This window comes from Doryrhamphus excisus, linkage group LG16 (assembly GCF_037039965.1).
Source record: "Doryrhamphus excisus strain RoL-2023G ecotype Guam linkage group LG16, RoL_Dexc_Guam_v1.1, whole genome shotgun sequence".
NCBI lineage: Eukaryota > Metazoa > Chordata > Actinopteri > Syngnathiformes > Syngnathidae > Doryrhamphus > Doryrhamphus excisus.
The window spans coordinates 16,210,969-16,224,249 of NC_136372.1; the positions used below are offsets into that span (position 1 = coordinate 16,210,969).

The 13,281-nt window shown below is 36.6% G+C and overlaps 1 protein-coding gene across 1 annotated transcript in view; it reads left to right on the top strand.

Moving 5' to 3' along the window:
* grin2aa (glutamate receptor, ionotropic, N-methyl D-aspartate 2A, a) overlaps positions 1–13,281 on the top strand; it is a 164,689-nt gene that overhangs the window by 92,141 nt on the left and 59,267 nt on the right. The window contains exon 3 of the mRNA XM_078797181.1: positions 7,311–7,477. Coding sequence (XP_078653307.1) covers positions 7,311–7,477 — 167 coding nt within the window. The remainder of the gene's footprint in view (positions 1–7,310; positions 7,478–13,281) is intronic.

The following is a 13,281-nucleotide window of genomic DNA, read 5'->3' on the forward strand; positions in this document are numbered from 1 at the left end:
AGACCTCCTGGTAGTGAGTTAACCAAAGCAAAGGAAGACACTGAGAGGAAGCTATTGTACTTATTAGAGTGGGAGAGCAAGACAAACATGGAGACTAGCATGGAGGCTGGGAGCGAGCGAGCGAGCGAGCGAGCGAGAAAGAGAGATGATGTTATTTTGTCAGTGTATCCCCCGTGGGGGGGCTCCTTCGCTTGTTAAAAAGTCCTGACAGAAAAACCACAGTAATAGCATACACACACTATATATAGATATATATATATATATATACAGTATATACTTACAGTCTCTTCCTACTAAAATACTAGTTTGTACCAACATGCGTGTTAATAACTGGGTTCTTGAAGGCAACACTTGCCACAACATGAACACGGAAAGCCGAGATAATGAGATCTGATTACTCCTCCGCTGATTTTTGCCGTCCACGACATTCCAAAAACATTTTATATTCACGGGATGTGCTTGTTGCGTCGACGGTTGTTAACTCAAGCGCTAACCCGATGCCAAACGCGGAGAACGTGTGACACATTGAGTCGTGAAGCGCTCGTTTTTCCTGTCAGCCGCTATGCACGCCACTTACCGATTTAAAGGAAACCTCGCGAAGTTTGCCGTGTTTTTCGGTTAACGTCGGAAATTTACGGCAAAATGTTGCGTCTGTTTGCGTATGTTTTCTGGTTAGTGTACGGTATGATGCGCGTCTTGTTGTGTTATTAGCATTAAAAAAATGTTAGCATCCTATTAGCATGTGGCTAATAGCGGTACACTTTTGGCTTCTTACCACATCCGCTGTTTCAAGTCATTTCTCGCTGTTAAAAAACATAAATTGGAGGCTAACTAGTTAGCTTTGTAACTTGACAATGCTTTTTTGTGTACATGTTGCGATCCCGCAGCCTTCGCATAAAAGTTGCGAAATTTGGTGTAAACAAAGATATCCATAGTAAGTACCTTTCCCAATGCTAGCGTGTATGCCTGATCACTTATCATGTCTGCTATATTGAGTAATATGACTATAAAGGTAACTATAGGGGTGTTATATCTTGTCTACAGGGCTCTAATCATGTCTAAAAATGTTTTTTGGTCTTTGTTTTATGTAGTATATTCTATATTGTCTGGAACACTGCATGAAGTCATTAAGTCATGTACGAGATGATAGAGTAAAAAAAAGTGATCCTCACATTTTGTGTGGAAGTGGTAAGATGTTTGCTTTAGTTTAAAAGAAATATTGTATTTTTTGGATTATAAGTCGCTCCGGAGTATAAGTCGCAATGCTAGCGTGTATACCTGATCACTTATCATGTCTGCTATATTAGGCAATAGGACTATAAAGGTAACTATAGGGGTGTTATGTCTTGTCTACAGGGCTCTACAGGGCTCTAATCATGTCTAAAAGTGTAGTATATTATGTAGTATATTCTATATTGTCTGGAACACTGCATTAAGTAATGTACGAGATGATAGAGTAAAAAAAAGTGATCCTCACATTTTGTGTGGAAGTGGTAAGATGATTATAAGTCGCTCCGGAGTATACGTCGCAATTCTAGCGTGTATACCTGATCACTTATCATGATACTAGGTACTAGGTATACTCGGTAATAGGACTATGAAGGTAACTATAGGGGTGTTATGTCTTGTCTACAGGGCTCTAATCATGTCTAAAAGTGTAGTATATTATGTAGTATATTCTATATTGTCTGGAACACTGCATTAAGTAATGTACGAGATGATAGAGTAAAAAAAAGTGATCCTCACATTTTGTGTGGAAGTGGTAAGATGATTATAAGTCGCTCCGGAGTATACGTCGCAATGCTAGCGTGTATACCTGATCACTTATCATGATACTAGGTACTAGGTATACTAGGTAATAGGACTATGAAGGTAACTATAGGGGTGTTATGTCTTGTCTACAGGGCTCTAATCATGTCTAAAAAATGTTTCGGTCTTAAACCTGTTCTATATCGTCGGGAACACTGCATGAAGTCATCAGGTCATGTACGATATTGATGGAGTAAAAAAAAAAAAAGTGATCCTCACATTTCGTGTGGAAGTGGTAAGATGTTTGCTTTAGTTTAAAAGAAATATTGTGTTTTCTGGATTATAAGTCGCTCCGGAGTATAAGTCGTAATGCTAGCGTGTATACCTGATCACTTATCATGTCTGCTATATTAGGAAATAGGACTATGAAGGTAACTATAGGGGTGTTATGTCTTGTCTACAGGGCTCTAATCATGTCTAAAAAATGTTTTTCGGTCTTAAACCTGTTCTATATCGTCGGGAACACTGCATGAAGTCATCAGGTCATGTACGATATTGATAGAGTAAAAAAAAAAAGTGATCCTCACATTTCATGTGGAAGTGGTAAGATGTTTGCTTTAGTTTAAAAGAAATACCGTATTTTTGTAAGTCACAGGAACAGCCAACTTATGAAAAAAAGTGGGACTTATAGTCCGGAAAATACGGTAATTTCAAGGCTAACTAGCTTGCTAGCTAGCTAGCAACCGTCTCGAGTCCCTGCAGCATAAGAGTTGTGATGTAAACAATGAATAATACAAGCATAAAAGTGTATTTATAAAGTTTTCTATGCTCTAACTACAAAAATATTTCCTTGAAAACCGTCACAGTTGGGTGTGAGAACGCTATAAACGAGCTAAATAGGAGGAGCTACGTCCACGACCCACCGAGACCCCCCCCCCCCATATTACTGTAGCGGTGCTGACTATGAGCATTGTCCGCTTGGCATTTTAACTCCCCCTGCAACCCCCTCACTGAAATTTCCATTCCTTTTGTTTTGCTGCAGCTATTCCTATTCGGGCTATTTTTAGTAACTTGCCACAGAGGATTTGTTGTTGTTGTTGTTGTTGTTGTTGTCATATCAGTGAGTCTGAATCAGTGATTTTTTTTAAAAGTAAATTTTTATGAATAAATTTTTTTATATTTATATTTTTTATATTTAAATTATGCTGAAAATGTCATTTAATTAACATTCATAACAAATACATATGTATTTGTGAATTTTCAAACATTGGATTAATTTTCCCAGGATTGTTTTTTTGCATTGAATTTTAAAAAAGTATATTTTTATGAACAATTTTTTTATATTTATATTTTCATATTTAAATTATGCTGAAAATGCAATTTAATTAACATTTATAACAAATATATACATTTAAAAATGTTGTCTCTCAAAATATTGTGTCTTTTTGCTTTAAATTTTTAAAAAGTACATTTTTATGAAATTGTTTTTATATTTATATTTTTCATATTTAAATTATGCTGAAAATGCCATTTAATTGACATTCATAACAAATATTGCATTTAAAAATGCTGTCTCTCAAAATATGATGTTTTAAAAATCAGTTTAGAAAAATTCAGTATAAAAAAAACATTCAGTGCAAAAAATATTGATGTTTCAAAAGCCACATTTTTGGTTTAGTTTGGTTTACTACACTCTATCCTTGATTGGCTGGCTCTGGGACGGTATTAATTGATTCATTATTAATTTCAATTGAAATGTGTTTTTTTTGCACTGAACTTTTTTTTGCACTGAACTTTTTTTGCACTGAACTTAATTTTTTAAATTAAAAAATACAGTTAAAAAAATTCTAATGCAAAACAAAATGTACACATTTTCCTATTAACCTTCACTTTTTTTGCACTGAACTTAAATTTTTTTTAATTAATACATATATAAAATAAAAAAGTATATATATTTAGGGTCAAGTTTCCCCAAAAACCAGAAATCATTTAGTAAATTGCTGGTAAAATGAGGTTATTATAAAATGTTTATTCTCCCTTAGACGCCTTCAAACCCCCACATATTACGTATGCGTTATATAATTACCATGACTTAATCCTCTTGTTAGCCCTGCTGGTCACACTTGGCTCTACATTGCAGCAAAGTGTGAGACTGTCGACTGGCGCGGTGACGAAGACAGGGAGTGACGTGTCTTACAGCGTGACCTCCTTGCTATCCCACCATGCTCCGGCAATGCTTCACTTTCTACCCCATTAGAACACATAAACACACACGCACGCACACACATGCACGCACACATGCGTAACACCCAGGGAGGAAGGCACGAGTCTTGCCACGGAGCCGACTGAGAAAGATGTGCAATGGTATATACTGGTATGCAATGGAATTGAACTTTTTGCCCTCCAAACTCCAAACCAGCACCTACCCTGAACGTAGCCTTGGGCAGACTGTCGCTCACTGGAAGTAGGTAAAGTGTGGCAAATGGGTCGTCGCCTGGAGGGCTTTTTACCGCAGCTTGGACACACACGTAGTACAAAATATGAACAGTACATGGTTTTACCCACACCGTCTGTGGTAAATGATGATAGGCCATTTAAACCATGAACGTGTCAATTATTCAATACCAAAGACGCCAATAAACCTCGCATGTTTTTGGAATGTGGGAGGAAACCGGAGTACCAGGAGAAAACCCACTCATGCACGGGGAAAATGTGCAAAATCTACACAGAGATGGCCGAGGGTGGAATCGAACTTGGGTCTCCTAGCTATGTGGCCTGTGCGCTAACCACTCATCTATGCAGCCTACTGTATGTTTCCACAAAATAAATTTGTGAAACTTTTTTTTTAGTCGGGAACTGATATTTTCCTCAAACTTATCTATGTTTTTTTTTTTGCTTTGAATTTTAAAAAAAGTAAATTTTTATGAACAATTTTTTAAAATATTTTTCATATTTAAATTGTGCTGAAAATGCCATTTAATTAACATTCATGACAAATATATGCGTTTAAAAATGTTGTCTCTCAAAATATGGTGTTTTAAAAATCAGTTTAGAAAAATTTAGTATAAAAAAACATTCAGTGCAAAAAAATATTGATGTTTCAAAACTCACATTTTTGGTTTAGTTTGGTTTACTACACTCTATCCTTGATTGGCTGGCTCTGAGACGGTATTAATTGATTCAATATTAATTTCAATTGAAATTTACTTTTTTTGCACTGAACTTAATTTTTTTCATTAAAATAAATACAGTTGACAAAATTCTCCTGCAAAATAAAATAGACACATTTTCCTATTGACCTTCATGTACTAAAAAAAATTACTTTTTTTGCACTGAACTTAATTTTTTTAAATTAAAAAATGCATTTCAAAAAATTCTAACGCAAAATAAAATGTACACATTTTCCTATTAACCTTCATGTACTAAAAAAATATTTACTTTTTTTGCACTGAACTTATTTTTTTTATTAAAAAATGCAGTTCAAAAAATTCTAATGCAAAATACAATGTACACATTTTCCTATTAACCTTCATGTACTAAAAAAATCTTTACTTTTTTTGCACTGAACTTAATTTTTTTTAATTGAATAAATGCAGTTAAAAAAATTCTAATGCAAAATAAAATGTACACATTTTCTTATTAACCTTCATGTACTAAAAAAATATTAACTTTTTTTGCACTGAACGTAATTTTTTTTAAATTGAAAAAATGCAGTTCAAAAAATTCTAATGCAAAATACAATGTACATATTTTCCTATTAACCTTCATGTACTAAAACAATATTTGGCATCAAGTTTCCCCAAAAACATGTTGTTCTGCTGATTATTAAAAAACAGGAAAGACAAAAACAATTTTTTTTCTGGTGAAAGCCACTTCTAATCTCTCCTTTGATAGTTTCCATGTTCCGATAGCCATAGAACACAGTATTGAGTGTCCCTAACAAGATGACTCCAAATCACCCAAAATGGCCACGACTGAAGGGGTCGCTGGCTATTTGTTGTGTGCCTTATTAGGACGGTACACAAGCAGACAGTAAATCAGACATTTAACAACCAAAGCTAGGCTAACACTTTGTCCGCCCACGTGCTCCTTTCTCATTACTTTTGTCCCATTTCACCTCATGTAATCGCCCTCACGCAAATGAGTCATTTGGAATGGATCCGCCAACATGAATGGAGTTAATTTGTTCACCTGCAGTCGTGCTTGTCAGCTCCGTCCAATCAAATGTTTGAATAAATTAAGTAGGGGAAACAATCCCCGGTTGGGTGTAATGGAGTGGATTTGAGCAAGTCAGCGTGAACGTAACCCTCGTTCCCCGTCAACCCCTGCAGTCCGCCTGCACTGCATCAATCCAATTTGGGCTTAATTGAATTATTCAGCGTCCCTCACCCATAGGGTATATGGACCTGCACACTGTACAGTATATGGTCTTTATGTGTGTGTGTTTATGAGGTATATTATGGTAATGCCACAGGAGTGTTAAATAATTCTAATGATAAAAACCCTAAGCAAAACGCATGTGTTTCTGGTGTTAGTGTTGTGGTGTTTTTTTTTTTTTTTGACAAATTCAGTGTCAAAAAAATTCAGTGCAAAAAAAGTTGATGTTTCAAAACTCACAAATACATTTTCTGTTTTTATAAGACAACACACAATCCTTTGATTCAGTCTTCATTTCTCGGAAGTGTATTTGTGAATTTTCAAACATTGGATTAATTTGCACTGAATTTTTTTTTTGCTTTGAATTTTTAAAGTAAATTTTTATGAACAATTTTTTTACATTTATATATTTTATATTTAAATTATGCTGAAAATGCCATTTAATTAACATTCGTAACAAATACATGCATATTTGTGAATTTTCAAACATTGGATTAATTTGCCCAGAATTGTTTTTTTTGCTTTGAATTTTAAAATTAAATTTTTATGAACAAATTTTTGCTGAAAATGCCATTTAATTAACATTCATATTCATATTAACATTTCCTGTTTTTATAAGACCCAATCACATACAATCCATTGATTCAGTCTGTATTTGTGTATTTGTATTTTCAAACATTGGATTAATTTGCACAGAATTTTTTTTTTGCTTTGAATTTAAAAATTTTTTTTTTTTTAATATTTATGTTTTTATATTTAAATTATGCTGAAAATGCAATTTAATTAACATTCATAACAAATATATGCGTTTAAAAATGTTGTGTCTCAAAATATGGTGTTTTAAAAATCAGTTTAGAAGAATTCAGTATAAAAAAAAATGTTCGGTGCAAAAAATATTGATGTTTCAAAACTCACACTTTTGGTTTAGTTTGGTTTACTACACTCTATCCTTGATTGGCTGGCTCTGAGATGGCATTAAATAAGTCATTATTAATTCCAATTGAATTTTTTTTTGCACTGAACTTTTTTTGCGCTGAACTTAATTTTTTTAAATTAAAAAATACAGTTAAAAAAATAAACATGGTATATTATGGTATATTATGGTATTGCCAAGCTAGATTTCTTCTTGATTGATATTTTGAAACGCTAAATCTTCTCCTTTATTTTCTTCCTGTTTTCCCCAGGACGTAAAATCCACATTCTTCCAGTTTGGTGCGTCCATCCAGCAGGAGGCTCTGCTGATGCTGAACATCATGGAGGAATACGACTGGCACATTTTCTCCATCGTGACGTCAAAGTTCCCCGGCTACCAGGAGTTTATCAACATTCTGAAAACCACGGTAGACAACAGGTACGATATCCACTTCCACTTGGGTTCTGTCTATATTTTATAAAATAAAATATTTATATTTTAATATTAATATTAAAATATTAATATTGTAAAATATTAATATTACAAAATATTAATATATTTGAAAATGTATAATAATAATTTAAATAATATTAAATATGAAATATTTACAATTTAATTTAATATTTTATTATATACGCCGGACCACATTTTGGACACCCCGATTTGTTTCACAGTTTGCGAATGTGTTTTCTGAAATGTTAATTATTTTTTCCTTTTGTTAATGTCTTTTCTGAAATGCTAATTTATTTAGCGTTTGGTTCATTTGTATTCTGAAATGTTAATTTGACTAAGTTACTGTTTGAATGTAAAATTTATTTTGCCTTTTGTTAATATGTTTTCTGAAATGTTAATGTGTTTCTTGTTTTGTTAATATGTCTTCTGTTTGTTTGTTTGTTTGTGACACTACACATTATATATATTTTTTGTACCATATATATTACTATTCAAATAATCAGTGTATGTTTCACGAACTCCTACACGAGATCAGTAAGAGTATGTATTTCCAGTGATATTACCCCCCCCCCCCACACCCCCCACACCCTGGTGTTGTACCTCATGTCGGCGTATACCAAAAAACATCCGCGGCCAGCTCAGCCTTGACTCACTGAGCTGACTGGCCTATTTTATTTCCACTTCACATGATAGAAACCCTTTTGCTATTAAAGCCGTCTGCCCATGACCGAGTCCCGGTGAGGAGGTTGAACAGCGACACAGGAAATCGACACATAATTAAAAGCTACTCAAGCTAATTATTCCGTCTTTATGAAATGATCCGCTTTAATTAGGATATAAATATTGACATTTTTTAGGCTAAATTTAATTACATGTGAACTCTCAGCTGAAAATAGTTCAATGTATGAACAGAACTGTGAGTATCGTTTACAGTTAGCCTTAAGGCACTAACTGAATTACTTTTTTACTTTATTATTATGAATAGTATTACTAGGTACTGTAGAGTAGTACCTGAAATATTGCGGAATTTAATAATTATTATGTCTCATACATTTTTTTCTTAGTCAATTAATCTGAAGCTTGTTGTTTTGATTAATGTACTAATCACTATACCATAGACCAGGGGTCTCCAAAGTGTGGCCCAGGGGTCATTTGCGGCCGACGACTGTTATGTTATTGGCCTGCATCATGTTCTAAAAAATATTCATTCATTCATTTTCTACCGCTTTTTCCTCACAAGGGTCATGGGTATGCTGGAGCCTATCCCAGCTGTCTTCTTCGGGCAAGAGGCGGGGTACACCCCTGGACTGGTCGCCAGCCAATCACAAGGCACATATAGACAAACAACCATTCACACTCACAGTTCTAAAAATATTATTTAACAAAAAAAATTAAAAATCCCAGCAATAAAATTTTAGAAAAAAAATATGCAGTAATTTAACATAAATCAAAATATTCAGGAAATTCAAATCTAACGAGAAAACTGCATTATTTTAGGAGAACAATTAAATATTATGCTAATTTTCCCTAATTGTATTGAGTTGTGGTCTCCTACAGAGCATCTACACACAATAACCAGCACGGAAAACGTTTTAGATCTTCCAGAATCTACACCTATTCCAGCTGTATTTCCTTTCATATGTGCTTCCTGTCAAAATGCTCTGTTTTCATTTATTTCATGTGTGGGTTTTCTCCGGGTACTCCGGTTTCCTCCCACATTCCAAAAACATGCTAGGTTAATTAGCGACTCCAAATTGTCCATAGGTATGAATGTGAGTGTGAATGGTTGTTTGTCTATATGTGCCCTGTGATTGGCTGGCGACCTGAAGACAGCTGGGATAGGCTCCAGCATACCCATGACCCTCGTGAGGATAAGCGGTAGAAAATGAATGAATGAATGTGCACTTGGGGGGGGGGGGCGTACAACAATGAATCTCACACACAATAAAACTAAAATAAAGTAAAATTATTCCAACAACATGCATGCTAGGTTAATTAGCGACTCCAAATTGTCCATAGGTATGAATGTGAGTGTGAATGGTTGTTTGTCTATATGTGCCCTGTGATTGGCTGGCCACCAGTCCAGGGTGTAACCCCGCCTCTCGCCCAAAGACAGCTGGGATAGGCTCCAGCATACCCATGACCGTCATGAGGATAAGCATTAGAAAATGAATGAATTAATTAAAAGTGTAAAGACAGCTATAGGGGTGCTATTTTATGTCGAGGAAGCTCTAATAATGTTAAAAAACTCAAAAAAGGAATCCAACTTTTGGGTCTGAGATCAAAGTAATAAACACAAAATAGACAAAATAACACCAAAGAGAGCTTTTTTTTAATCCATAGACCACCCACTCATTCATTTGACTTTTGGCTAAATATTATGGGCTGCTGAGCGGTTAAGCGTTTGACGACAGCATCAGTCAAAATGACCTCGAGGTGTACGAAGAAGACGGCAAAAAACTGCAGTACTACTAAAGCAAACTGTCATCCGCATTCATTTCAAGACTGCCGCCTAAATCCTTAAGGGCTGCTGTGTTTGAAAGCAATACGGGTGTTGGATTGGGGGGGTAAACACATTCAAGGCTAAACACTGAGAGCAGTAAGTCGGCAAGACTGTAAACAACCTCATTCACCAGGGACATCGGCTGTGATGATGGATGAAATTAGAAAAATGGAGGATTATATAAAAAAAAAAAATAAGATACTACCGAAAAAAAAGTTTTTTCGGGTAGTGAAGTGAGTAATTTGAGGAACACCTAATAGGGAGTCCTATTCACGTGTCCTCCTCACCATATAGGTGCCGCATGAGCGAGGATGCAGCGGTGATGGTGACGGATGTCAATGCAGCACTTAGACATTCCTATGCATAGAAAGCCCCCCCCCCCCCCCCGTGTTGCTGCAGGCACAAAAGCCGGCGTCAAGGACTTGATGCCGCTTTCCTCGGGCGCTTGTCTAATTTGCTCTTCCTCCATGCCGTAATTTTCCTGCCTTGCACGTGATTTTGAGCAAATGTGATGCAGGAGAGGGAATGTTTATGCTGATGAGGTGGAAAAAAGATGAATTTTGGTGTTCAAACCTGCTCTGGGGATTATTTTTACGGTCGTGTGAATAAACCATAACGACTTGTGTTTAGTGATTTTTGTGAATTATATGCTTATTAAAAGGAATTCAGTTCAAATTAACAAACGAGTTAATTGATCTCAGACCCAAAAGTTGGATTCCTTTTTTGAGGTTTTAATATTATTAGAGCTCCCTTGACAATAAATAGCACCCCTATAGTCGCCTTTACACTTTCATTCATTCATTTACTACTGCTTTTTCCTCACAAAGGGTGACATGGGTGCTGGAGCCTATCCCAGCTGTCTTCTTTCGGGCGAGAGGCGGGGTCCAAAAAGCAAGTTCAACGAACTCCCAATCTAATTCCAAATAACTGAATGGCAGAGCAGATAAAGTTCATTACCCATATCCTGCTGGAGCCTATCCCAGCTGTCTTCTGGACGAGAGGCGGGGTACACCCTGGACTGGTGGCCAGCCAATCACAGGGCACATATAGACAAACAACCATTCACACTCACATTCATACCTATGGACAATTTGGAGTCGCCGATTAACCTAGCATGTTTTTGGAATGTGGGAGGAAACCGGAGTACCCGGAGAAAACCCACGCATGCACGGGGGGGTGGGGGGGGGACATGCAAACTCCACACAGAGATAGCCGAAGGTGGAATTGAACTCGGGTCTCCAGCAAAAGAGTTGTGTAATGTTATAAACAATGAATTATAGGAGTGTATAAGTGACTATAGGGGTGCTACTCCATGTCTAGAGCTCTAATAATGATAAAAAAACATATTTAGAAGCTTCATTGATTCATTCATTCACTTTTAGCGTTTATCCTCTTGAGGGTCGAGGGCGTGCTGGAGCCTATCCCAGCTGTCTTGGGGCGAGAGACGGGGTACACCCTGGACTGGTGGCCAGCCAATCACAGGGCACATATACCAAACAACCATTCACACTCACATTCATACCTTCAAACTCCACATGGAGATGGCCGAGGGTGGGATTGAACTCGTTTTTTCTAGTGTTCAGTGTGAGGTCTGCGCGCTAACCACTCGTCCACCGTGCAGCCCCGTAACAAAAAGATAAAATATATTGACAGGATAAAGACACAAGTTAGAAAACAAGGCAGATGAAAATGAGGACTTGCATTGGTGGTGCTATCCATGGTGCTGAAACCTCAAGTTCCCATCTAATAAAATAGGGAATCTTCTTTTTTAATGTTTTTTTTTCATAGAAAATATATAAAATAGGAAATCTTTTTTTATAGATATTGTTGCCAAAAAAGTAGCACCCTTTTCTTACTTTTATCTCACATCTTCTCGTCTGTAGGCTAAAATGTGTCCCTGTAATTCCACGGTTTGCCACTCATTTGTTACACTTTGTGTTCTTTAATTAGAAAAATAATACTCATTTTCCTCCAATTTGCTTTTGGTGAATATTATCAGCCTGGACATTTTTTTTTTAAGAGCCCAACGATGAGATAAGAAAGATAAATGATAGTATCGCTCTTATCTAGCGGAACTTTTAATGAACACTTGTTAACCTCTCGCTTGAACTAAGTTGCTGGAGAGATGGATTTAAAAAGTGATTTTCCGTGATACGAGCTGATGCCGTGTCCTTGTTTTGAAGGAATGGCGTTGAGGAACAAAGCAGACCTCATTTAAACCCGATTCGGTTGGAACCTGGTCAGCCTCATTCAGGACGGATCTCATTCAGGATCTTAGATTTATTTATTATTAGGATATTACTTATTAATACTAGAAAATTCCCACGGGAATTTTGATGGGCTTGCCACCTGTGCTGTGAACCTCGGGCCCATTGTGCCAATGGCTACCATGCTAGCACCTAGCAAGAAAGCCTCAAGTACCGAAAAGGTTGATGCAGTCCCATAGTGTCCCCACATCTTGGCATGTGTCTATTTGCATTTAGACATGAGTAAATTAGCTTAAATGCTAACATGCTAACGGCTACCATGCTAGCACCTTGCAAGACAGCCTCAGGTCCCGAAAAGTTTGGGGCAGTCTCACAGTGTCCCCACATCATGCCATGTGTGTATTTTGCCTTTAGACATGAGTAAATTAGCTAAAATGCTAACATGCTAACAATCACCATGCTAACACCTTGCAAGACAGCCTCAAGTCCAAAAAGTGTCCAGGCAGTCCGATAGTGTCCCCACATCATACCATGTGTGTATTTGCCTTTATATATGAGTAAATTAGCTAAAATGCTAACATGCTAACAGTTATCATGCTCGCACCTAGCAAGAGGGCCTCAAGTTTAGAAAGTGCCAAGGTTGTCCTATAACCTCCCCACATCTTGGCATGTGTCTATTTGCATTTAGACATTAGTAAATTAGCTTAAATGCTAACGGCTACCATGCTAGCACCTTGCAAGGCAGCCTCAGGTCCCGAAAAGTTTGGGGCAGTCTCACAGTGTCCCCACATCATGCCATGTGTGTATTTTGCCTTTAGACATGAGTAAATTAGCTAAAATGCTAACATGCTAACAATCACCATGCTAACACCTTGCAAGACAGCCTCAAGTCCAAAAAGTGTCCAGGCAGTCCGATAGTGTCCCCACATCATACCATGTGTGTATTTGCCTTTATATATGAGTAAATTAGCTAAAATGCTAACATGCTAACAGTCATCATGCTCGCACCTAGCAAGAGGGCCTCATGTTTAGAAAGTGCCAAGGTTGTCCTATAACCTCCCTACATCATGCCATGTGTG